Source organism: Trachemys scripta, chromosome 1, assembly GCF_013100865.1.
Source record: "Trachemys scripta elegans isolate TJP31775 chromosome 1, CAS_Tse_1.0, whole genome shotgun sequence".
NCBI lineage: Eukaryota > Metazoa > Chordata > Testudines > Emydidae > Trachemys > Trachemys scripta.
Genome location: NC_048298.1, coordinates 128,756,648 through 128,783,836, shown reverse-complemented (window position 1 = coordinate 128,783,836; position 27,189 = coordinate 128,756,648). Strand labels below are relative to the sequence as shown.

The 27,189-nt window shown below is 43.0% G+C and overlaps 1 protein-coding gene across 1 annotated transcript in view; it reads right to left on the bottom strand.

Annotated features, from left to right (window-relative positions):
• The window catches only part of ANO2 (anoctamin 2), a 297,002-nt gene that overhangs the window by 20,277 nt on the left and 249,536 nt on the right, over window positions 1–27,189 (bottom strand). The window contains 5 exon segments of the mRNA XM_034784822.1: window positions 6,782–6,930; window positions 17,265–17,365; window positions 19,632–19,689; window positions 20,803–20,914; window positions 24,918–25,119. Of these exon segments, the coding sequence (XP_034640713.1) occupies window positions 6,782–6,930; window positions 17,265–17,365; window positions 19,632–19,689; window positions 20,803–20,914; window positions 24,918–25,119 (622 nt within the window).

Below are 27,189 nucleotides of genomic sequence, written 5' to 3'. Positions count from 1 at the left end.
CAAAGGCAATGCAAAAGGGCAGGAGGGTCCTGTGGCTAGGGCCCTAGCCTAGACTTCGGGAGACCTGGGTTCAAATCTCTGCTCTGTCACAGACTTCCTGTGTGACTTTGGGCAAATCACTTGTTTTTCCTGTTCCTCCACTCTCCATCAGTAAAATGTGAATAAACAGTATTTCCTTCTCTCACAGCAGTAGACACTCTGATAATAGGGACATAAGTACCTAAAATATTTCCACACATCTGGCCCTCAGTCCTTTTTTGAGGACTGTTCCCCAATATCTGGATAGGTTCTGAGTACCTGCCATACCCACAGAGCCAAAACTGGAGAGCTTTATTCAGCTTTTACTTATGCATCATTCAAGCAAACAGCAAATTGACTCCAACAGTAGTTTGCCTGAGTAAGGACAGAATGAAAATTGGGGAAGGACTTAAGAATCTGGCTCTGTAACAACAATCAGGAATCCCCTTCATTTTCCCAGATACCCCATCTCATTTTATAGCCCAAGTACACTGTCATTTTAAACAATTAAAGAGGATAACCCCACCCCCCATCTTTGGATTTCCACACCCTCTCCCTCCTGAAGCCATGTTCTCGAGTCCAATTTAGAAAAAAATGTAAATATGCTACATCTAGTTGCTCCTGGCCTCTCCATTGCTGCTTGATGCCCTTCAGAACAATCTCAACTGACAGGTTCAGTGCTGAGCTGCTTAAAGTGCTTCCTGTCCATGTGGGTGGTCTGAGTCACTCAGCAGTGAATCTGACAGCTGAATTTAGTGATATGGACTCAGAGCAACAGGCAGGCTAGGGGAGGAGCAGCTTAGGTTTCATTTGTTTCACATTTGTCTTGAATCCCACAGACAGGGCATAGCTTGCTGTGGAACTGGCATAATAACAGAGACAATGAGCCATTCTCCTCACCACATAATCCAGTTCTCTTGCTGGAAACAAATATTTGGAATAGTACTTCATCCACCTGGGATACAGATTATTGTCTCTTGAAACATGGTATCCATCCAATTATCCGTGAATGATTGCACAATGAGGAATTCTACATTATTATTTAAACAGAAGCTACCCATTTTAAGTGCATGCTGAAAGCCTGATGATGACTCCGTTTATGAATTGATAACTTTGGTTCCGAGCCTGCAAGTTTTTCCATGCAGGCAGACCCTTCCACCCACATGGAATCCCAATGAAGAAAATGACGCTCCAACGGTCCATCTCCACCTGGGGCATGCATGACCAGGGTAAAAGAGCCATAGTGGGCCCTGTGTGGATCTGCAACAGGGAGAAGAGGGTGCAATGAGCCTTCTTCACCAACCCCTAGCTCTGTTCTAGGGCCAGGCCAGCCACAATTGGGGTGAGGAGCACAGGCACTGCATTAGTGTAAGGAAGGAGAGAGGTTCAAGGTGACGGCAGAATCATGGCCTCATCCCAGCTCTAACAGCGAGCTTTGCCTGAGCGACATGATGGAGCATGTGCTGCACCCTGCAGTACAGTGGTGGAGCTCCCACGCCAGGGTGCACTCCCATAAAATCCTGACAGGGAATTCTGGTTTCTTCTCAGAGGCTTAAAGCTGCAACCTGACATTTAGTGCTACAACTGACAATGCATTGTAGCTCCCAACATGAGCAACATCTACTACCACAGATGTGCAAGAACAAATATTTAAACAGTGTTTTTTTGTATTCTATTTGTTGATGATGAATAAAAACAAAGGGCCTGGGAGTGGACTAGCTAAACATCCAACATTTCCTGGTTAAGTGCAGACATTTTTGAGTTATGCCTGAGCATAAAGCATCTGAAAATATTTACAAGGGGAAAAGTCTATATTTTTTCACTCTTGTATAAGTCAAATATTGCTGACAGGAGTTTGCTCAAACTTTCAAAACAAAATTCACCTCTGAGCTGAAGCAAAGCCTGGAACATTTCAGTCCCACATGTGAAAATGGGGGTGCGGGGTTTAAAATAATGAAGATTGCAACATACAGCCAGATCCCCAGGTGAGCAAGAACAGTTCTTGAAACAGCTGGCGAAGGGGAGGATAGTTGGGAAAGGCAACTTTAAGGCCCTTTTGCACCACTGAACTGTCAAAGGATCTGGCCACAAACTTAGCTATAGAGCAGGGGCGGGCAAACTTTTTGGCCTGAGGGCCGCATCGGGTTTCGTAAATTGTACGGAGGGCCAGTTAGGGAAGGGGGTTGTGGCCCGGCCACCACCTCCTATCTGCCCCCCCTCCTCGAGACTCCTGCCCCATCGAACCCCCCCTGTTCCCTGATGGCCCCTCTGGGATCCTTGCCCCATCCACACACCCCCGCTCCCTGTCTTCTGACTGTCTCCAGACCCCCCACCGCCCCATCCAACCCCTCCTCTCATTCCTGATGGCCCCCCGGGGACACCTGCCCCATCCATCCACCCCTTCTCCCTGTCCCCTGACTGCCCCCTGCCGCCCCATCCAACCCCCTCTCCTTCCTGACTGCCCCCCAGGACTCCTGCCCCCATTCAACCCCCTGTTCCGCCCCAACCACCCCGACCCCTATCTACACCCTGCTCCCTGACCACCACCCCAAACTCCCCCGTCCTCTATCCAACCCCCCTGTTCTCTGCCCCCTTTCCGCACTGCCTGGAGCACCAGTGGCCGCCGCCACCACCACGCAGCACAGAGCACCGGGTCAGGCTGGGCTCTGCAGCTGTGCTGCCTCAGGAGCTCACAGCCCCACCACCCAGAGCATTGCGCCGGCGGCAGAGCAAGCGAGCTGAGGCTGAGGGTGGAGGGAGGACAGCAGGGGAGGGGCCGGGGCTAGCCTCCCAGGCCAGGAGCTCAGGGGCCAGGCAGGACAGTTCTGCGGGGCGGATGTGGCCCGCAGGCCTAGTTTTCCCACCCCTGCTATAGAGAATAATACAATGCACTTGCCATTATAAACATCAATTAAAATATTTACATAAAATATGTCTGTCTTTCTGACACACGTTGTATCATAAAATGCATATATTCAGGTGCTTTTGTTACAGTGGATTGTCTGTAGTTTAAGACGAAGGTGTAACATACAATATTTAACAGATGTCTGATTTCAGATAATTTGCCATACGTGCGATGAGCAGTGGTTCTTTTCTGAATGCTTTCCTACCCTGAAGCTTGTGCCGTGCTTGGTCCCTCTGGGATCCTCTTTTGATGCTGCAGTAATGCTTTGGGGTAGGCAGCAATTTTGTTTTGTATCTAGTGTGAACACTCTGGCCTCTAACTTATTCCCTGGAATCCCTGCATACTGCTTCTCTGTAGTCTCATGTCCCTGCGGATTGATGCAGTTGGATTGTATCCCAGAACTGCATCATTGAGTCATTTGGTGATTATTTGCACCTCTGCCCTCTTGGGTTCTGCTGATTCATACTGATGCTCCTCAGAGCGTTTTCTACATGCACACTTAGAATGGGAAAGGAGCCCTTTATAAGCTTTGCTTTGGAATTCCGTCTCAGATAAGAACATAAAAACGGCCGTACTGGGTCAAACCAAAGGTCCATCTAGCCCAGTATCCTGTCTATTGACAGTGGCCAATGCCAGGTGCCCCAGAGGGAGTGAACCTGACAGGTAATGCTCAAGTGATCTTTCTCTTGCCATCCATCTCCACCCTCTGACAAACAGAGGCTAGGGACACCATTCCTAACCCTCCTGCCTAATAGCCATTAATGGACTTAACCTCCATGAATTTATCCAGTTCTCTTTTAAATGTTGTTATAGTCCTAGCCTTCACAACCTCCTCAGGTAAGGAGTTCCACAAGTTGACTGTGCGCTGTGTGAAGAAGATGCCGATGTGCATCCTGGGTCAAATTCATGCCTGGTATCACTGTCCTCTCTTGGTAGTAGAAATTATGCTCCTCTCTTTGCTGATGGGAAGTGGGGGTGAATAGAGTCCAAAGGAGGATAACTAAGAACTAGGTAGGTACAGGCTGGTAAGCCTGACTTCAGTACCAGGCAAACTGGTTGAAACTATAGTAAAGAACAAAATTGTCAGACACATAGATGAACATAATTTGTTGGGGAACAGTCAACATGGTTTTTGTAAAGGGAAATCATGCGTCACCAATCTACTAGAATTCTTTGAGGGGGTCAACAAGCATCTGGACAAGGGGATCCAGTGGATATACTGTACTTAGATTTTCAGAAAGCCTTTGACAAGGTCCCTCACCAAAGGCTCTTAAGCAAAGTAAGCTGTCATGGGATAAGAGGGAAGGTGCTCTCATGGATTGGTAACTGGTTAAAAGATAGGAACAAAGGGTAGGAATAAATGGTCAATTTTCAGAATGGAGAGATGTAAATAGTGGTGTCCCCTAGGGTCTGTATTGGGATCAGTCCTATTCAACATATTTATAAATGATCTGGAAAAAGGGGTAAACAGTGAGGTGGCAAAATTTGCAGATGATATAAAACTACTCAAGATAGTTAAGTCCCAGGCAGACTGCGAAGAGCTACAAAAGGAACTGTCAAAAGTAGGTAACTGGGCAACAAAATGGCAGATGAAATTCAGTGTTGATAAATGCAAAGTAATGCACATTAGAAAACATAATCCCAACTATACATATAAAATGATGGGTTCTAAATTAGCTGTTACCACTCAAGAAAGAGATCTTGGAGTCATTGTGGATAGTTCTCTGAAAACATCGATTCAATGTGCAGTGGCAGTCAAAAACAGCTAACAGAATGTTAGGAATCATTAAGAAAGGGTTAGATAATAAGACAGGAAATATCATATTGCCTCTATATAAATTCATAGTATGCCCACATCTTGACTGCTACGTGCAGATGTGGTCACCCCATCTCAAAAAAGATATATTGGAATTGGAAAAGGTTCAGAAAAGGGCAACAAAAATTATTAGGGGTATGGAACGACTGTCGTATGAGGAGAGATTAGTAAAACTGGGACTTTTCAGCTTAGAAAAGAGACGACAAAGGGGGAATATGATTGAGATCTATACAATCATGACTGTTCTGGAGAAAGTAAATAAGGAAGTGTTATTTACTCCTCATAACATAAGAACTAGGGGTCACCAAATGAAATTAATCTGCAGCAGGTTTAAAACAAACAAAAGGAAGTATTTCTTCACACAATGCACAGTCAACATGTGGAACTCTTTGTCACAGGATGTTGTGAAGGCTAAGACTATAACAGGGTTAAAAAAGAACTAGATAAATTCATGGAGGATAGGTCCATCAATGGCTATTAGCCAGGATGGGCAGAGATGGTGTCCCTAGCCTCTGTTTGACAGAAGCTGGAAATGGGCGGCAGGGGATGGATCACTTGATAATTACCTGTTCTGTTCATTCCCTCTGGGGCACCTGGCATTGGCCACAGTCAGAAGTCAGGATACTGGGCTAGATGGACCTTTGGTCTGTCCCAGTATGTTCTTATATTCTTATGACATAAGCTTTCTGCTGGTGGAACATTTCCTGTAAAACTCTGGCAGACAGAAAACTCCTGGGTTGCTGGTATTACTCCAGCACCAATTTGCACAGAGCCGACATCTAGATCTGCAAACATCAGTTCATGACTGGCATAGAACATCTTTTGACAAGAGAACCATTTGTTCTGTTGTGCAAACTGCACTGTCCACCTGCCACATGGACCAGATTCTGTTCTATATTATGGTTGTGTAACTTGACTGAAAACAATGGAACAGCACAAAGCTTTGTTTAAAACCTTTCACCAAACCATGAATTCTGTTTCCATAGAAGTTGCTCAAGGCTTCTAAGTGTTTATTATTTACAGACGTCTTTTCTGTTGTGTGGCGGAGGCTGTTATGGGCTTGGTTCTTCACCTTCAAATGTATGAAGACCAGTGGTATTAGTGCAATAACTGCAGCTGAAGTCACAGCAGCAGTACTGGCCTGACTGAACTAACACTCTGGATCACAGAGTTGTTTAGCCATATGGAAACATTAACTCAGCAGCAATGGAAATTAGAGTGTGCCCATATTTATGGATTGTATAAAAATGTTAGGCATATAGGGTTGATTCTCCTCTCACAGCAGTGGAACTCCACTGACTTCAGTGGACTTACACCCACTTTACACTGGTGTGAGAGACGAATCATACCCAAGATCCATATCCCTGAGTGCAAGTACCATAGGAACATAAGCACAAGCAATGGCACCAGGTGTGTGTGTGTGTGTGTGTGTGTGTGATACATGGCCACCTCTTCTGCACTGTGGCTGGCAGAGGAGAAAGGGTGCATACACTACTTGACAGGCAGGATAATCTTCTTTAAAGCACTAGCCTGGAACCCTGGCAACCTGGGATCAACTCTGGGCTCTGCTGCAGATGTCCTACATGACCTTGGACAAGTCACTCAATCCCTCTGTGCCTCAGTTCCTCATCTGTAAAATGGGGATAATAATTCTTCCTTCCTCCCACCCTTTGTCTGTCTTGTTTATGTATAAGATAAGCTCTTTGGGGCAGTGGTTCTCTCTTACTATGTATGTGTCCTGTGCTGAGTGCAATGGGACTCTGATCTCATTTGGGGTCTCCAGGCATGACTGTAATACAAATAATCATATTTTTGGAAGTTTAGTAATTATTAACACTGCACCGCCCAAGTGTTATTCTGCTGCTGGTATGGTCCACCTCTGCACCCACTTCATTTGTAGATAACTTTCATGAAGTCAAGGCAGCACTTAAAACATGTATCTTTTCTCAAGCTAACATGTGGCAATGGTTGCTATTAAAATCCACTGAAACAGAAGGGGGGAAAACAAGATTTTAAGATAACAGACCCTCATGAGATCTTACTCATTTCCATGTATTCTGGAGTCAGTCCAGTGAAAGGTTCCAACATGTAATCGAGATCCCATTGCTGAGGGTGCTTTGAGTGGTTGGAGTCATTTTCCTTTTTCTCAGTCCTTTCATCCTTCAGCTTCCTGAACAGCTTTTTTAACTTCCTGGGAAATGAAAGGTCTAATTAAATCAACTCTTTCTTTTTTTTTTTTTTTTACAGAAATTCAGCCAGACTCTGCTCTGTAACACCAATTTTATGTTAGACTATCCCATGTCGGTCTACTGCAGAGTTTTGTACATCTCCCTCTGAAGCATCTGATGGTGACCAGTCAGAGACAGGGTACTACACTAGATGGACCGTGGGACTGTCTGATTCAGTGTGGCAATGCCTATGTTTCTGTGTAACTGCATTGACACTACCCTAAAACCAATGGAACAGAGCAGAGGCAGGCCCATTATTTTCTAATATTTATTTAGATTTAGATAGACAATAAGGCATCTATCCAAGGCTCCAGGCACATTTGCCAAACATTAAAATGAACAAATAAACATAGTATCGACCCTCTCTCCCTCTGTTAAAAAAGAAAAAAAATACTGCTCCAGCCACAAATCTTCACCCTCACGGCACTCATTCCAGCAATGGCTCCTCCCCTCCACCCCCCCCCCCAATTCTACAAGCTTGGGAACAGAGATGGGCCTTCTGACGTATCCTGAAAGTCAAAGGATTGGGGCTATTTTTGAGCAAAGAGGGGGCAGGAATGAAGTAAATTCCAAAGCCTACGGTCCCCCTTTTGCCAGACATTGCCTCTCTTTCAAGTCAAAGGAGCTCCAGTGGGAGCATGTCTGCTTACTACAACTGCAGTATGGGGAGGGAGACGGTGTCTTGGGCAGGTAGATCCCAAGCTGCATGAGGCACTAAGGTCAATACTAACATATTAAAATCAGGCTGGTAACCAACAGCCAGCCGGTGAAGATCCCAGATTACTGGTGTCATTTGCCCACAGCAAGATACTCTCTGTAACAAATAAGCTGGGAGGGAGGGATAGCTCAGTTGTTTAAACATTGGTCTGCTAAACCCAGGGTTATGAGCTCAATCCTTGAGGGGGCCACTTAGGGATCCTGGGTGGCAAAAGCAGTACTTAGTCCTGCTAGTGAAGGCAGGGGGCTGGACTCAGTGGCCTTTCAGGGTCCCTTCCAGCTCTTTGAGATAGGTTTATATTGCCATATGTCAAATGGCTTGAACATTGCTTGTGGACAGCAAGCAGAAACTCCATGTTCTACAGCTAAAACAATGTGTTATAAATAATAAAAACAATGAGGAACATACCAATTAAAATGGTTGGGAATATAAATATGTAAATAAACATAATAATGTCTCCAATTTATAAAATGACTTCAATCTTGAAGGTTCTGGATGGCCTTGATTCCCCATTATATCTGAGCTGAGGTCATGCAGAGAAGCAGCTGAAGGGGGTCAGTTGCAGCACAGCGTATGACTAAGACAAACAGAATTTGGCCCTTGGTGGTGTATTATCCCCTTGATGCACACTCAAATCCTTTTTGAGGCATGCGTATGATGAAAGGGAGAGCACCAGCCAATAACAAGCTACAGGCAGAAAAGTATAATTGATGTTAAAATCGGTAACAAGTATTCTGAACACAAGTGAATGGATGAGAAGAGTGAAAGATATATCCTAGAACTGGATTTAAAGCTGTTATTTATTTTTAAATTACTAGAATCTGTGGAATTATACAGATTAATATGGGAAAGGTTTATCATGTGTTTAAGAAAAACAGATTCATTTTTTTCAAGTTGCCTTTTTGTGGAGAGTTTCCTGGAACACACATGAAGCAATGAGATGGCCAAAGGGTAGAGATTTACATAAACCCTGGAAAAAGTATGTTAAAGAAAACTGTGTGTGTATACACACACACACACACTTTGGGTACAACTGTGCACAGTCATAATTTAAAGTTTCCTCCTAATACTTTTAGACACCCCAAATCTGCCCTCAGATGCATCTTTGCAGTTAGAAATAGTGAAAAAAACTGGGCTGGCACTGCTCTTGTGAGATTTCAGCCACGTAAAGCAGAATAGCTGATTTTGAAAGATCTTTGCTATATCAGTGGTAGACGTTTTGCAAGATCTAATATTCTTGTGAGATTCTGGCTGCTTCTCAACCAGAAATGGAAAATAAACTCTTCCAATTCTTGATTAGCCCCAGAACTTTGTGACTCCCTGTGATGGAATACTGGGAACCAACAGCTGAGCCAGCACTCTGGTCACTTAAACGTCAATTAATTCCTCCAGGGTGGATCTAACAGAGGCCTAATTAGTGGATTCAAATGGGCGGGGGTGGGGGAGGACTAAAACAAATTGGCACATTAACACAGGAGAGAAGGCAGCAGAGAAGGGAAGACAGGCAGGCTAGCAGAGCCAGAACCAGGAAGGATCTCTGGGTAGAGGGCATAGATGCTGGACCTAGCGCTGGGGGTGCTGCTGCACCCACTGGCTTGAAGTGGTTTCCATCATATACAGAGTTTACAGCTTGGTTCAATGGCTCTCAGCATCTGCACTATAAAAAATTGTTCCAGCACGTCTGGTAGAGGGTTCTCTTCCCTCTCCTCTCCTTGGCAGAGAACTGAGAAGAAACTGAAACTGTAAATAATATGGTGTATGGATCAGTAAGATTGTGGGAAGACAAATGTAAATAAACTGTTTGTGGGATGTTTAATAACCGAAGGTCTCTGAGTGTGTGTAGACAGAGCAGAAGACTGCGCCTGTCACAGTCCCTCAAGCCCCCCAAATTCAAAGGAATTTGAATCTGAGGTTCTGATTTTGACCTCTCTCTAATTATAACTATTGAAATAGGCAAGTTTGTTAAGAAATACATTGAGGAAAATGAAGAAGTACATCATCTTTCATGAGAAAACTTGGAAATATGAAAGTTATCACTAAATAATAGTTTTTGTAACACACTACATATGGGTTTTTCTCTCAATAGAGTGCCACTACCTTTAGGCCAGATTGTGAATCCCTTACTCACATCGGTGAGCAGTTCATACCCATAGGTTGTGCAATTACCTGTGCAAGTAATTGCTCATGGATGGCAATAAGAGTTTCAGAGCCTGGCCCTATCTGTACAACATATAAGGGTTTAATATCTCATTGCAGCATGAATCTCCATCTGACAGATGAGTGAACATTTTATATCTCCATGGAATAGTAGGTAGCATTTCAATTTCAAATTCATTGACAGCTTTATATTGTTTTACAGACTGGAAAATAACCATGGGAAAGTGTAAAAGACACACATATTTTCTCCAAAACTAAGGACACTAAATACACTAGGGCTAGCTTCAAATGCAAGATTTCTCACATTTTCTGAGTTTGTCTTTCACGAATGTGTACATTATTTGATAACAGTACACATATGTATAGCATGAGTAAAAAGCCAGATTAATTCCAATGAAGTGTTGCCGATGGCATAACCAGGGGCCCTCACAGTCCCCCTCTCCCCCAGCCTGTGATAAACCCCTTGAGCCAGATGTGGGTGTTGCAGAGAGAATTGTGTGTGTGTGTGTGTGGGGGGGGTCTATTTATTTGTTTTCCAGTTTTAAAAAACACCCTGTTATCTGAGACCCCTATCCAAAGGAGGGGGCAATGCTACCTGGCAAACCGGTCTTTTCATTGTTCCTGAAAAACAGGTCAGGTTCTTCGCCCACACTCCGGCTGTTTTGTGCCACCATAGTGGCACGAAACTGCAAGCAATGTGGGGATTACCCAAATGTAAGGGGAATTCCTATGTGGTTTCGTGTCACTGGGACAGCCCAGCGCAGGGCATGTTGGGGACATGGTTGGACTCCTAAGGCTGCTCTATGTTGTGTCAGAGATAGAACCAGCCCATATCAGCCCCAGGATCAGAGACTCATAAAAGCCGCCCTGTGCCAGATGCAGCTGAGGATATGGCCCATTGGGTATAATGATAATAAAAAGCAGAGTGTTCAGTTTATGTAATTTGAATGGGGTGGGATTTTTAAAACCTTATAAGAAGGAATTAGGGTACCCAGCCAAGGAACATTGCTTTCTAGTTGGTGTAAACTGGTCCATTCTAAAGGCACTACATTTGCTCTTCAGAAGTATCTTTATGACATTCAAGGGATGTCATCTATGGCAAGTGTGATTCAGCACTATGCACGGGTGGGGAAGGAGGAGCAGCAGAATGATCTGAACCTTCCCTTCAATTCAATGGAGAAATTTAAACAAAGAACTCCCAGAAGGTCCTTCCAGCACATCACTGATGAATTTCCTGATGCTATAAAGGTTCTCATTAGACAATGAAGAGTAAAAAAAAAATACTACTACTATTCCGTAATTACTTTTGCTACAGTAAATAACATGCTTTAAATGCCCGTCTTATTTCTGTATGCAGATAAGATTGACGAGCACTTGATTACTGTGTGCGATTGTGCTGATAGATAAGGAAGTGATTGGCCCAGTTCTGATCTCATGCCAGCTTAATACCTGTGGAACACCATCCACTTGAATAGAGATATTCCTGACTTACACAAGGATCAAGCCCAGGATCATGCCCATTGAATATACTGGGGGATAGGGGTGTCTGTCTGTGCAAAGTCAAGAGGGGAGGGAGTAACCGTAGGTTCCATGCACAGTATGTTATTGGAGATCCTACAGTAGATTAGGATAAGAATATAGGTGTGCTCCAATGAGAGGGATGTGTGTATGGATCTGGAGTATGTATGCTGATCAATGAGATTTGTAGCCCACGTATGCATAGGATTCAACTGCTAATTGACATAGACTGTGCTCGCCCCATGGTGCACATGATTTTGTGTTTTCATGTGAACATCGTTGCTATGTGCCTCAGTTTCCCCATCTGCAAAATGGGGATAATGATTCTGACCCTTCCTTTGTAAAATGCTTTGAGATCTACAGATGAAAAGTTCTATATAAGGAGCAGCACTCTTATTGTTATTCCAACGGTGGTGTGAGGCTGTTGATATTAAGTTTGGGTGTGTTTACATGTGGAGTCTATATATGTGTGATCCAATCCTCTAGCTGCAGCACTAGAGAGTTGTGCCTTGGAGTTCAATGCATTTCTGTAGCTCCACTGGGAACTCTGTAAGTAATTTTTTAAAATGTTTGCTGTGAATGCACTAAACCCAGTACTCAGTCACTTAGAATTATTTTAATTACCTTTCTTTTTTTTAAATTTACCATTGTGACTATTCCTCACTATGAACTATCCTCATGCCAAGCACGAAGCTTGGAAGCTTGAACAATTTTTAACTTAAGCCCCAAAGAGTGTTTTTATTTATAATTTATTTTGAAATGATCAACTGAAAAAAAGCCAAATGGATTCTACTCAAGCTTTTCACAAAAATGCACTTTTGTGTCGTACCCAAGCATGTGAAATTTCAGATCAACCAGAATTTGTGTCAAGGAAATTAAAGGAACAAAAGACAGGGATTTGCACTGAATAGACACTGTCAGGGTTATTCTCCAGCTGTACCACAGCAGAGGAGTAAAAATGAGTTTTGTAGAGCTCCATAGCTGCACAGATGATTGCACTGTTACAACTGAATAAACTCTTTTGGTATGCTTGTGAGAAATGTTTTTTATAATGATTCAAAAGATCAATATTTTAAAATCAAGCTGAAAGCAATGGAGAAGCAAGGAAAGCTCATCTGGTCTATTTTATCTTCTTGTGTACTGTGAGCCAGATTATGGACTGGCCAAGAAGGCCTTTGAGATGCTTTGTGCCTAAGAGGCACAATCAGGGAAGCTCCATGCTCCCATGAAAGGAGATGAGCAGGTGATCAGAGTCAGACCTGTTTAGGGAGAAAGACTAGATTTAGAGGAGATAGCTGTAGCGTTACAGTTGTCCAGTGCTGGTCAGGTCTGAACAGCTGGGGCAGAACAGAACAGGAGAGAATGCACAGATCCTTTCCCACTAGGCTTGGTTCTAGCCAGTATTATCTGTTTCCTACTATCAGAAGTAAGAACGCAATGATTCAAGGAAACGAGCACCTTAAATGGAAGTTAAGGGCACTCCGTACAGTCCTGGCTCTAAAGAGCTCACAAGCTCTGAAGATAAAAAGGGGGTAAAGAGATAACGGCATACAGTAAAGTGAAGAGGGTGGTGGCAGGCACACAGCATGTTTGTAGCAGGTCTCTTTTTTAAACATATGTGATTATATAGTTGCTTTATTTAGATAACAAAAATAGCTTTGGGGTATTTTTATGGAGAGGATGCTCAGTGACTGTTAGAGTGGGGAAGAGAAAAGAAATTTTGGATTAAGACAGGGAAGTGAGTACAGGGAAGAGGAGAGAAACAATGGGCAGCTGAAAAGATGCAGAGTTAGGAGAGGGGCAGGATAAAGGCCTTGCCTTCACTAGTCTTTGTCTTCAGTTGCACAACCACTAGTGCAGCTCCATCAGTGGGAGAGCTATTGCAGAACAGCTGCCGGTGTTTTCACTGCTGTGCCATTTTAGACATGGACTCAGCAACATTAAAGTGGTAAAACACTAGTGCCCTGTCTACCACTGCTACCACCAATGGAGCTAGTAGTGAAGCAGAGCTGTTGGACAATTGTGGAAAAAGGTGAGTGGAGACAGCCAAAATGGAGACCAAAAAGGAACCGCAACACAGGAAAGAAGAGGGTAAAAATCCAGAGTCCAAGTGTCAGAGATGAGAGATTACTGATGTTAGGAGGCTGTGAAGGCTCCTGCCAACTACTGTTGCTGTTCCCCATCTAGAGTGATGGACAGATGAGAGGCTACTGGGTCAGATATTTTGAGCACTTTGTATCTGGTGGGAGAGTGTGGGGACTAAAAGTGTCTGTACCCTTGTGTGTAACCATGTTTGCTGCTTTGGGGAAGGAGGCCTGAGGGTCCTGCATTTGCTACTGTCAGCTTCCTGTGATCTGCTCACTCCCTCAAATGGAGGGAACTTTGGGGGTGTGTGGAAAGGACTTGTAATCTCTGAGACAGTCACAAATTTACAGTCCAATCCAGCCTCCCTTGTGCACTCAGAACTCCCACTGAAGTCAACCGGAGTTTTGGTTGTGTTTGTTATTTATTGGTATCGGTCCAGCTATAAACAGCTGATGAATTTCTGCATTAAGAATTCTTTATTAGCAACCAAAATGCACCACAAATGACAACAGCCATGAAAGTCTGTCTTGAAATACATTTTATTGGCTCTTGATTTTCTCATCCAATGTATTTAAATGCATTTTGAAAGAATTGATGGAAAGTGATATTGTATGTTAAGGGTGAAATCCTTGCCGCGCTGAGGTCAATGGGAATTTTGCTATTGACGTCAGTGGGACCAGGATTTCACCATAAGCGTTTATCACAAGGTCAGGGATAAAGAGTAATAAAATAACCACATGGAATTTTTCAGTGAGGGTGGAGAATATAAAATTGGGGTGAAAAGGAGTTTCAAAAGAATTCGGGGTTCTCGAACCCTTCAGCAATTTCTGTGGCATGAGAAGAGAATTATGGGATGTGACACCTCTAAGTGAATTGTGGCATAGTTGCATCTGTTAAACTTGTGAATTACAGCCACACAAAGCACTTTGCTGCAATTCCAGACTGCTGAGCATCCCATAATTCCAAAGCCATGATATAGCTCCAGCAGTTTTGATATTCTTGGATGCAGAAATGGAAAAACAAATCACAGGAAGGTAGAGAATACCAGAAAGTCACATCTATCATAGCCAAGGAGCAGTTTCTCCAGAGAAGCATTAGGAACAGGTTAGAATTTGTTCTAATGACTCTGCACAAAGCAGAGCTGACATGTGAAACCTAACTTCTGAATTCTGCAACTGGCACTAACTGTGGATAAGATGTCAACCAGGCATTTCTGACCATGGCAATATTCATGTTGAAGGAGAAGGCTCTGGGTGGGTGTCATGTGTATCCATCCCATAACCTGCTCAGCTGTACAGGCCCTTCAATTATTCCTGTTTCTTTGAATGAAAGAGGCAGCAAATGAGATTGATGCTTCACAACCTTTTGCAGGGAAACAAAAGCCTACACTGCCCTTTTGGAAAACCCCTATGGGCTTTAATAGCAATGAAACCAATAGAGTTATATAAAAATAACTCCGAAAACCTACAGAATTCAATAGGGAATTAAATCCTCTCTATAGGTGTTATGAATCATTCCACAGAATTTAATAGATAATTATGTCCCCATTATAGAAGCCTAGAGAATGGTTCATAATACCTATAGAAAAGTTATTTCTGCTACATTCAATACCAGGGTGAACTCAGTGGCAGCACAATCACTATCCCTGAGTGCAGTGCTGAGAGCCAGTGAGAGAATTAGCACTGTTTTCTTGGGATCTCTTTCTCCTCAAGACAGGCACAGAGCATTGGACAGAAGTCACTGGAGTAAGAGATGGAAAGACCTATTAGACCATTTATTCCATCTCTCTGCCTCTGTAGGATTGGTCCCTACAGAACATTCCTAGCGCAGGAGGAGAAGAGAAATGAGGGCAGTGGACAGTATGGAGGGAAGAGGGAGTTAGGGGAAACAAAAGAAAGACCTTCTGATGGAGAAGGGATGATCTAGCAAGGAAGATGGGTGGGAGGGAAGAGAGCATCCATGAAGAGTGGAGCTGGTCAGAAAATATTAATCAAAACAGTCTTTGGTTGGAAAAAGCTGTTTCAACAAAACCAACATTTTTCACAACTATATATCTTTTTTTGAGGATTAAATTTTTTTTAAAACAGATTAGTCCCAATTTGGGACTAATTCATTTTTTTTTTTTTTGAAATCTTGATATTTTTGTAGCACAGAAAATCCATTTCCCAGACAATTCTAATGAAGAAATCCATGAATGGAACGGAGGTAATAGGCTACAGAAGGGAGCCAGTTGAGTTGGGCTGGAGGGGCAGAGAGGTTCCAGTTAATCTGGGTGAGAATGGGACAGGGTGTGGCTTCATATAATTTATGAGCAGACAGAAAAGGCTTGTCAGCATCAATATAACAAGATAGCAGTGGTATTCCTCTGGGAAGAGGAGAAGTAAAGCAAGCTTTTTTTTATTTAATACATATTTCAGTTTTAAACTGAGGTCACTGCAGGTTGTTGGCGAGGGAGAAGAAACAAGTGGAATGAGGCTGTCACATTCTTGCACTGAGCAGTGCATTCAGTGGATTGAGAAATATTCTGACAGTAGCCCTGTATTTTGACTGGATCAGTCTCCACTTCCATGAATCAAAGATAATACATGCAGTATTTATAACTTCATAACCGTCCCCCCTTAAACAAACCCAGTAGCAGTAAGCTTTTGGAAGAGGGAAATAAAAAAATCACATCAGGTTCACACTGAGAAAGCTTTAAGCCTCCAACATGTAAAAGTCTTCTGGAGCAATTTACCACCTTTTTCCTCAAGTTATGCTATAAACTCCATGAGTCTTAGGCAGAAAACAGGCCTCCTCAGTAAACCTTAACTTCAGAAGGATAAAGCCATGCATAATCCATGCCCATATTTTTTTCTTCCACTTTAACAGTAAAAAATTATTTCCAGGGAAAAGGGCCCAATTTTCAAATGTATTTCAATGCCACCCTATTGTGCATCTCCCATCAAGATTCTAGTCCTCTTCTTCTTCAGAACCCCTCAGTAAGGATCTCATCCAGAACCCATCCACATCAATGGATAAACTCACACTGAGTTCAGTGGAGCAGGATCAGATACTGTAGTAAGCCCTACAGTACCTACACATCCAAGACAACCAATGTCCCCACACACCTCAGAGAATGCTGTCACCAACAGGGATGATGAAGTTGAGAGAAGTAAGGGTAAAATTTACAAGACTCAGCAGTAAGACATTCTCAGTGGTAACTCTTGGCTGCAGACCCACCTGTCACTGCAGATACACTAAGCCAGAGTTCTTGCCACATTCAAAACACAATGCAAAATTCGCCTCCATGTATAAGCTCACTATAGTAAGACAGCTGCTAAATAGCATGTCACCATCTTCTCCATACAGTGAAGGGCACATTAAAAACATGTAGGATTCATGTGTAAATCCATGAAATAGTATAGCTCAAATAACCCATTTTAAAATCTTATATCAGCCATTGCTTCCCTCACCCCCATTTCAGATCCATTTGTATTCAATGCGGTTACTCTGAAAGCTTCTCTAAAACTTCCCAAGAGATCTATCATATCTTTCCTACTTTCCTTAGGTTTCTAAAGTTAATTTATATCAATTCTTCAATATATTCAGACATTTTCTTTAATCCATTTACTGCAGATATAGCCAATTATTTAAGGTAAAATACAGCCAGATCATTTCACGACAACCAGAAGCGTGATTTATCATCATCTTAAGTATATTCAATTAGGGCTCATTAAAGTCAATGGCAAAACTCCCATTCAGTGGAAGAAGGATCAAGCCTTTAATTTACAATCTTGAATGAACAAAGTGCATGGTAACGGAAAAGGTTGAAATACATACGGGATTCCAATTTCAAACAGATTATTCTGAATAAGTTGCTTTCCAAGCATAATGATGCTCAGCTGAATACAGAGTTCCATCAAACAGCCTCCTGGAGCACACTGTAATTTAAGGAAAAGCACAAACTGTTAGTGAATTATGACAAAGGCACAAGGAAGCAGTGATTGCTGCTTTACAACTAATGTTGAAATTAACTTTGCATTATGAGCCTGATTTTCAATTCCCCCATGTAACTTTGCCAATTCCAAGGAAACCAATCCCTCTTAAATTTCATGTCAGGTCTCATCCTGGGGTAGAATTTTACCAGGATTTTTTTCTGGGTGAGTGGGGCAGGGAACTAGAAAAGGACTTTTAAAGTTCTGAGCCAAAATTTTCAAAAAGTTTTTCAGTAAAGTCTAATTAGAATCCAAAAGATATAGTAAACAAAAATTATATACCTTTTAAAGATCCTAAACCAGTGGTTCCCAAACTTGGTTTGCTGCTTGTTCAGGGTAAGCCCCTGGTGGGCCGCAAGATGCTTTGTTTACCTGATAGTCCACAGGTACGGCCGCTTGCAGCTCCCAGTGGCCGCAGTTTGCTGTTCCCAGCCAATGGGAGCTATGAGAAGCGGCCCGGGCTGAGCTAATGCTTCCTGCAGCTCCCATTGGCCGGGAACAGCAAACCACAGCCATTGGGAGTTGCGAGTGGCCATACCTATGGACGGGCTCAGGTAAACAAAGCGTCTCAAGGCCTGCCAGGGGCTTACCCTGAACAAGCCGCAAAACAAGTTTTGGAACCACTGTCCTAAACATTAAAAAACCTGGAAATTAACAGTTGAAGGATCCAGATAGTTTCCTCTGCCATATAATCTTTCGTATTCATCAATTTACAATAACAATCCAACCTTAACTTTCCCCCCCTAAAACTTTCATAAATATATGGAAAGATCAAAATATCGAATTATTAAGAAATTGTAAAATATTGTTTCCCAATTCAAAGGATCCATTTCTAATAGACTGCGTCACGAATATATACTATAATGTTCCTCGTTACAAAAACACACATGCTTTAGTTGCTATACAATATTTATTATTATTATTATTATTATTTATTTTTATTACGGTAGCACCTAGGAGCCCCAGTCAGGGACAAGGACCACATTGTGGTAGGTGCTTTACAACCACAGGGGGTAAAAAAGACAAAAACTACCAAAAAGCTTACAATATTTTAAAAGTACAAGCTTGGAAAGACTACAAACATTTATATGAACCCACACTACCATATAATCAAAACATTTCAGAACACCAAATCCATCAATCATTCCAATTCTATTCATAACCATATATTTGTGCTTCACCAATGAAATCACTCTGAAAACATGTATGGCAATCTGAAAAACCATATTGATCTCTGGGACTACTGTATATTCCTTTAAAATATTTACTATACATTTAATTTAATTATCAACAGTATTCATGTGATTGCTTTTTTCCCCATATTGGAAAGATACAAACAAACAAAGGCCCTGATCTTGCAAACTTGTATGTGTGCTTTACTTTAAGCACTGGATTAATTTGATTGACTTAAAGGGACTTCCAATACCTGCTTAAAGTGAAGCATAACGTGTTTGCAGCATTGATCGGGGCTAGAAGGACAAAGTGGCAAGATCCCATAACTATTTTTTTCCAGACTTTTTGAGGGGAAGGATGGTCTAATGGTTAGGGCACAAATGTAGCCATTGGGTTCAAGCCACTGCTCTGCCACAGACTTCATGTGTGACCATGGGCAAGTCACCCACCCATGGAAAAAATAGTGGGTGCTCAGCACCCACCAGCCACAGTGTTCAGTGGCACTGTCGATCAGTTCCTTAGTCGGATGGGGGAGGTGCTTGGGGAAGGGCAAAGTTCAGCGAGTGGCAGGTGGGAGAGGGGTTGCAGTGGGGACAGGAAGAGGTGGAGTGAGGGTGTGTTCTCGGGGGAAGGGCAGAGCAGGAGTGGGGCCTCAGGGCAGAGTGGAGGTGGAGCACCCCAAGCGAAAACTAAAAGTCAGCGCCTTGGATTTTATCTCTCTGTGTCTCAATTACCCATGTGTAAAATGGAGATGATAGCACTGTACTACCTTACAGAGTTGCTGTGAAAATAAATAGATCACAATACTGTGAGGCACTCAGATACTATGATGATGGGGGCCATATAAGTATCTAAAACACAGATTATTGGGACTGAATTTTGTTTTGAGTTTTTCTTTTCTTTTCTTGGAAGGCATAGAATTTTGGTAAAGTAAATGTGGTAGGTTTTTTTCAGCTGTTAGCTGGACTCCTTATAAAGGCACTCTCATCCATGTTTCTTTTTTAACTAGGTTTTCTGTTTGAATTCCATCTGTACTTGCCTCTTCCATTCGGTAACCATCAAACATATATACATAACTACCAGGTCGGCCAACAAACCTGAAAGTAATAAAAATATATGAAATGATGAAAAAAGAATGCATTAAAAATTATCCTCAACAAAATTACTGCTTACAGTAGCTAATTTTAAAATACAGTTCAAATTAACTATTTTAACATGATTTAAAAAAAAAAAACATTGCCAACTTCAGATAAATTAACTAAACCGAGTTTCAAATATTGTGCCTGTCCCTGAGTCTCCCTTACAATTTTTGCAGTTTTAAAATCACCTTTTCCTATTTATAAAAATGTTTTTTCCCCTCGCCTGGTTAAAACCCACACAAACAAATGGGAAAATTGACCGGGGCTCTGATCCTGCAAACTGTTATACATGAATAACTTCAGGCATTTGAGTAGTCCTAATGAGCAAAGTTACTTACATGTGTAAGGGGTTTCAGGACCTGGGCTATTCTGAATATATACATTGAAAGTGACTACTCACAAAGGGCTGTCAAATACAATGTTTAAAAAATATTTTTCTCCCATGTCTTTTAGAACTTAGATAATACTTCTCAAAATTGTAAGTAAAATATTTTCAGACAAAAGTGTGATTTTTTAATTGATGGCATCCACAGGCATTAGTTCAGAATATATTATTATTTATTATATGTATTACCATATTGTCTAGAAGCCCTAGTCATGGACCAGAGCCCCATTGTGCTAGGCGAAGTATAAAACACAGAACAAAAAGATGGTCCCTGCCCCAAAGAGCTTAACGTATAGATTAACAGCTTCTAAAACATAAAAGGAGCACAACAATGATATGAATCTAACTAGAATTCAGAAATACATACATACTTAAAACATTGTTTACAAACAATCACTCTAAGATCTCCATCTGCTACATTATGGACCATCAGGTTCTGGTAGGCAGTGGATCCTGCATGTATAGGAAACCACAACTATAGAGGAGCAAAACTGATCACGAGTCCACCTAAGGACCTCTCACCCCAGAGCAATCTCTCCAGGCCAATCTGACCCACTCCCTCCTGGGCTAGTCTGCCATTTTGGGTACTAAGATGGCCATTCCAGACCTTTTAGTGGCCTTAGTGCCATCAGTAGCCTGCAACATGGGGCCATTAATAATAAATCAACAATGTAAATTCATCCTACCTTCCTTTAAAAAAGGCAACATAAAAAATTGGTGCATAAGAGTTCACAAACTTCAATAGGAAAGCCTTCAAAATTAACCTCTCTTCAAAGGTCTTCTCTGTTTTTGGTACCTCTGCAAAATAAATAAATAAATAATTGCAGTATAACATAAAACACCTCAAAAGCAATAGATAAATATGTAATTGTCTTTCAGTAGTCTCAAGCAAAAGCAAAAACTGTATTATTATTAGAGTTAATGTGGTTTTATCATATCTTTTATTCTGCACTGAGTGACACTAGGAAAATATACAGCATACTTTTTTTCTTTTTACTCCTGCAAATTTCTGACTATTATTTCATTTAAAGTGTATTTGGCAGTGACACATATCGAGGCACCTGCCTGCACTGTTAAATGAACCAGATGCGCAGGAGGTAGGTCTGCTGGTTTACACAGTTGAGGATCTGCCCCAATCTCTCTCTACTCCTATGACCCCCATCACTATAACATGTGGCTACCTTGTTAATATTAATGGTGTTGGAAGGATAAATTAATTGGGGCCTGATTCTCATTTACAGTAAGGCCCCTTTTACACCTCCTGACCCGTGTCTAAATGTGAATCAGGTCTTAATGAATTTATGCTCACAACACCCTTTTAAATAGAGAAGTATTGCTATTTCCATTTCATAGATGGAAAAACTGAGGCACAAACATTTAAGAGCCTCATTCAGCAAAGCATTTAAGTACCTGCTTAACTTTAAGTATGTGAGTAGTTCCAGTGACTTCAATGGGACTACTCAAATGTTTAAAGCACATGCTGAATCCTGAACTTCCTGAATCAGGTTCCAGATAGCTTGCCCAAGGTCATACACATTTTTTTTTGGTGAGGGGTGGAGGGTGACAGGAAGTGAACTTAAATGTCCTAAGCCCCATTCCCCACACCAAAACTTTAACCACAAGGCCATCCTTTCCATAAGGCTCTTCCCACTCCATACACCCTCCACACCTTTAGATACGTTGTCTGTAAAACTTCTGAAAATACATCACACAATTGTTTATACATTTCAGTTGATTTCAGCACCTTGCAGAATCAAGCCCTTCAAGTGTAAACTGCAGAGTATTACAATTAATCTACATTAACATAAAAACAAAGTTTTTTTTTTTCAATATTCTCTCTGGGTTCTTTTATCAGCCATGCACAGGACTTCTGAGGATAGCCACCATGCATGTTTAACCAGGCACCGAACAGATTGTTGTTATTATTTCATGCTGGTAATGGATTCAAAATGTGAAATAATAAGAGCGATTCAGTGCATCAGTTTCAAGAAGCCTCTGAAAGCATTACTGAAATCGTGCAGCCTACTGATTTGGGTCAGGTTTTTTTAAAAAGAGCTCCGCTCCCATTAAAATACTAAATAAGAACCAGATTATTAAAAGTGCCTAGCATTGTGACACTTGTGGCCAGATTTTTGTAAGAGTTTAGCACCCAGCAAAATGAGCTCTTGATGTTCTGGCCCTTAGATTATTCACTCACACAAACCAGCTGACTTTATGGAAATACTTCATTAAAAATTATTCATTTGGGGCCAATCCAGCTAGCACTGCACAGCCCAAATATGAGCTTATGTGCTGAGCAGATTTGCATGGGGACCAGTGGAAGGAATCACCCCATGGCAACAATTCAGCCCTTGGAGAGGATAGGAAGTTCCATGTAGGAGTAGAACCCCTGCTTCACAGAGGACTCCCACAGAGATGAGCTCTGTCCCAAGAAGGCAATGTGCACCCCCCTGACACACGTAAGAACGGCCATACTGGGTCAGACCAAAGGTCCATCTAGCCCAGTATCCAGTCTTCCTACAGTGGCCAAAGTCAGGTGCCCCAGAGGGAATGAACATAATAGGTAATCATCAAGTGATCTATCCCCTGTTGCCCTTCCCTCTTTCTTTCAAGACAAGAATGCATACAGCCAGAACAGGAATAGAATGAATACAAGAACAGGAGGGCGTTTAAAAATATACAACTTAAAATATCCAGCTTTGTCCTCAATACATACCACCAAAACCCCAGAGGTGAATTATGCTCCTTGCAGGTAGTGCTACATGGAGGCTGAGCTGAGGAAGTGCACTGAGGGAGGGAATATGCCCCTTTAACTCATGAAGAGGAGTGATTCTGCTCTCACTTTACCACTGTTTTACACTTCATTTGTTTTCCCATGACTTGAGGGGAGATACCCCAATTTACACCAACACACATAAGATCTGCATTAGGCCCAATGCCACCTGGGTGCTGGGAATAGGGTGACTTGCTCAGCATCAGGAAACATGACTCTTTGAAAGAGGTGTAATCTGCACTCCTGCCGGTACTGCGGGGGAGTTAATGTCCTTCCTTTGCATTGCACAGATATTCCCCTGCTGAGGCCACAAGCACTGCATGTAGACCTAGTGATTCGCCTTCTAGCCCTTCACAGTGCCTGTGGGCGATGTTATTGCTGCCTCCTGCCCTAAACACTGATTCAGCCAGATATTTAAACACATGCATAACTAAGCATGAAACTAATCTCATTGATTTCCATAGTATTACTCAGGTGCTCAAAGTTACTCACATTCATAAGTTCCTTGCTGAACTGCAGCCCAAATGAGCTTAGGGATGGAAAGGGTATCCTTGCACCCTCCACTGCTTCTACACCAGGGCAGGCAAATTTGCCCCTTAATGTGGAAAAATGCAGCATGATGCCAGACACGTCTCTGAATTGCAGTGTGAAAAGAAAATTGCACCCATTTTGCTCAGCTCAGCAATATGAAAGTTCACAAGGTAAGAAGCATTTATCAGCATGAATGAATTGTAATTTTTTTTAACATTTTTAATTACAGTTGGCATCTGAGCCTACTAGCACAGACAGCCATCTGAATGAACCATGATGTAATTTGTGGTGCTAGAAATTATTCAAAAAGGACCAAAGCCTAGAGTCCATAGTGGGTCCCCTCTCAGGCAAAACACCCAGTTACTTTAATAGGAGTGTTATTGGAGTAAGGGCAGCAGGGCTGGCTCTAAAGGTGACTTGAAGATTGGGAGGAATAACAGAGGGATATTTTATATGAAAGCTAAAAAACTGACAGTATTTTTCATCTTTGTTTCCCATACAGCTCTGAAAGCCAAATGCACAACTGGCATCAGTGGGTACATCTCCACTGAACTTAATGGAATTGTGCCCATTTGCACCAGGGCTACTTTTTGCCAAGAGACTCTCTGCAAAAGGGGAGAGAAAATATAATAGGGTGGCATTATATTAAATGTATTACTGGTCTCTTTTTATTTTAAATCTTCATTGGAATCAAATTGAAACAATTGGGCTATCCCTAACAGTAGAAATCATTCTACTGTATCTCAGCCATTTATGACTGAACCTCTGTTATGCTATCAGAAGTGTAAATAATGATGCTATTTCTAATAGTACAGTATACCCTCTTTACAATGAACCCCTGGGGATCCAAACCATTTATTTGTTATAGCCAGGGGGTCGTTATAGTGAAAGAGCCCTGCCACCGGGGCCGGCGGCTGACACCTCGAGCCCTGTGGCGGCGACAGAAGCATAGAGCTCCACCGGCCCCAGTGCCGCGGTAGGGGCAGAGAGTTTCTCCTGAGATCCTTGACTTTAATGGGGCAACATTGACATTCACCATTTGAGGATCTGACCCATTATTCAAATTTTATAAGTGAGGAAACCGAGGCACAGAGTCCTTTTGCCAGTATGGTTTATTTTGTTTGGGGAACTGGAATAAACTGTACCAGTAAAGGAACTCTCCACTAGGAGGGATTGCCATTATAGCTCTACTGGTAAACTTTATAATGCAGACAAGGCCAAAGTCCAACTGATTTTCAATGAGACGTAGGCTCCTCTGTGTCTAAGGTCAGATTTTGAAAATTATTTAGACACCTAAATATGCTTTAAAATCTGGCCCTAAGTCATTTTTGAAAATTGGAGTTGGGACCCCTTAGTACTTGGGCATATTTTTACCCTCTGGGCCTGAATGTTTCCTCTTTATGGAACTGTTTTATGGGAAATCCTCCTTTTAGAACTTTCCTGCATACTCTGTTAGAAATACATACGAAGTTGTAATGAGGGCTAGGATAGCTTTACCCATTTCTGTCAGCCATTTGGCAACAGCTCCATAAATCTCATCTAATATAAGGATCACAACCAGGTTAATGATGACAGCGGTTGCAGTCACGGTCACACGGACGTTCGACCTGGTTGACTCATTTTTGCTGATGGACAAGGCGGCTGCTGTAGTAATTCGGTACACGGTCACACCAAAAACTGCTGAAAATGTCAGTGTAATCTGCAAAGAAATGTATGGAGATATCAATGCACATATTTGACTAGAGTTTAAAAAGAAATGTTTAATTATATCTCAAAATTGTTGCCTGAACTGGTGTTGAGTGACTAGAAACTAGAATAACACAAGAACAAGAGGACGTCCAATGAAACTAAGTGGGAAATTAAAATCCTATAAAAGGAAATACTTTTTCCACCCAGGAGGTGATTAAACTCTGGAACCCACTGCTGTAAGAAGTCACTGAGGCCAGAGCCCTAACTAAGCATTTTAGTATCCAGGGTGAGCAAGGATATTTGCGCTCCCTGGAGGTGATGAGTGGGGGGGCATGCAGGGTCACATGCCCTCCAGATTTCTGCCTTCCATTTAACATAGAGGGTTTCAAACTGTGGGGCGCTAGGGGGACACATCCCCACAGTCTGAAAATCATCACCTCCTGCCAAGAGCCGGAAGATCAGAAGCTGGCAGAAGCCACCTGGCCTTCTCGAGCCCCTGGCTCTTCATGCTCTGGGAGTCAGGGCACTGGCTGGCTATCAAGCAGCCCTCACTGCCGTGCTCCCCAAGCCAGCTGCCTCTGCACAGCTGGGCACTCCCCAGGCAGGGCAGGCGGCACATCTCTAAGCTGTGCTTTTGACACGCTCTTGCCTCTCCCTCAAAGGAGCCCAGCTCCAGCCAGTGACGCACCCTGGAGTTGGCCCTTGCCCATGGAGTCTGGCTGCCATGACATGCTCCACGAGGTGCTCCCTGCATTATTCATCTCCCTTGGGCACCTGTGTCTCAGCAGCCTGGTCACACCTCACTCATTGCCTGGGCACCTGTCATTGCAGCTGGGTCACTCTCCCCACACTCCCTGCATACAGAGCAGATACCCTTGCTCCCCTAGGTAGCCCTGCCCCACCCCCGTGGCTGCCGGGCTTGCGGTTGCATTGCCTGAGCTCTGAGCTTGGCCACATGAGTCTGGTGCCCAGCCCAGGACTTGGGGGTGGGCAGCTGCTGCTGGCAGGGCAGATTCAGTTCCGCCAGCTCCACAAACTGACGAGTGATTGCTAGGGTTACCACAGTTCAAGTTCCCAAATAGAGGCCACTGCCATGGAGAGGGGAAGCTGGAGGGGAGGTATAGTGGGGTGGAGGGACTGGAAGGGGTACCTGCTGCGGGGGGTACCCACTGGAGATGGGGGGCAGTGTTGTTCCCTGTCACAGTGGATGGGTGGCTGGCACAGGCCCGGGTTGCAGCGCCAGCCATAGGTCAGCACCTCCCTGTGGCCTTCTCCCCATCCCCATGGCTGGGCACATGCACTATTTCAGATTGGGGCAGGGGCAACTTTAACTGTGATTCAAGGGACTACTGAACACCTGAAAACTCTAGTTTTTTTTTTTTTGCAGATAACTTAGAAATTAGCTGACAGGAGCACTGTATCTAAAGAAAGAAAAAATATATACAAACTCCAATTAAAGCCATATTTTAAATTTATATGTAAATTTAGAACAATCAGGAGATAGTCCCAACCCCAAACTTTGAGGTGGAGTCAGAACTGTTCGGCTATGTACTGCCATTAAATCATTAAGACCCTCTTTCAGCTCAGTTGGTGGTGGTGAGGAGCCTGTACTTTGGGAATAGGATGAGTCCATTTCAATCCCCATGGCCAGGATAAATATGAGGTCCTCAGGTGGTGAGCGGGGTGTGACCTATATGAGGAGAGGGTGCTGCAGTCACTGGGGGACCTGTTGCTCTCGGTGGAGAATTCTGGATTTGGGAATGACAGGTCCCGAGATCCCATCTCAGACAAGCCTGAGCAAAGATGGTGGAAGTTACATTGTGGAAGCACTTGGAGATTTCTTACGCTGATGTCAGATATAAGATCTGAACAGCTGGTTCTGAGGCAAGCTTAGTCTATCTAGGCAAGTGTGTAATGAACAGGCTGGTGCGTATGTGCACCATGTAACTCTCACGGTTCCCCTGGCTGTCATGGGCCCCACACTGCTAACATAGGGTTACCATATTTCAACAAGCAAAAAAGAGGACGGGAGGAGCCCCGCCCTAGCCCCGCCCCTGCCCCTCCCACTTCCCGCCCCCCC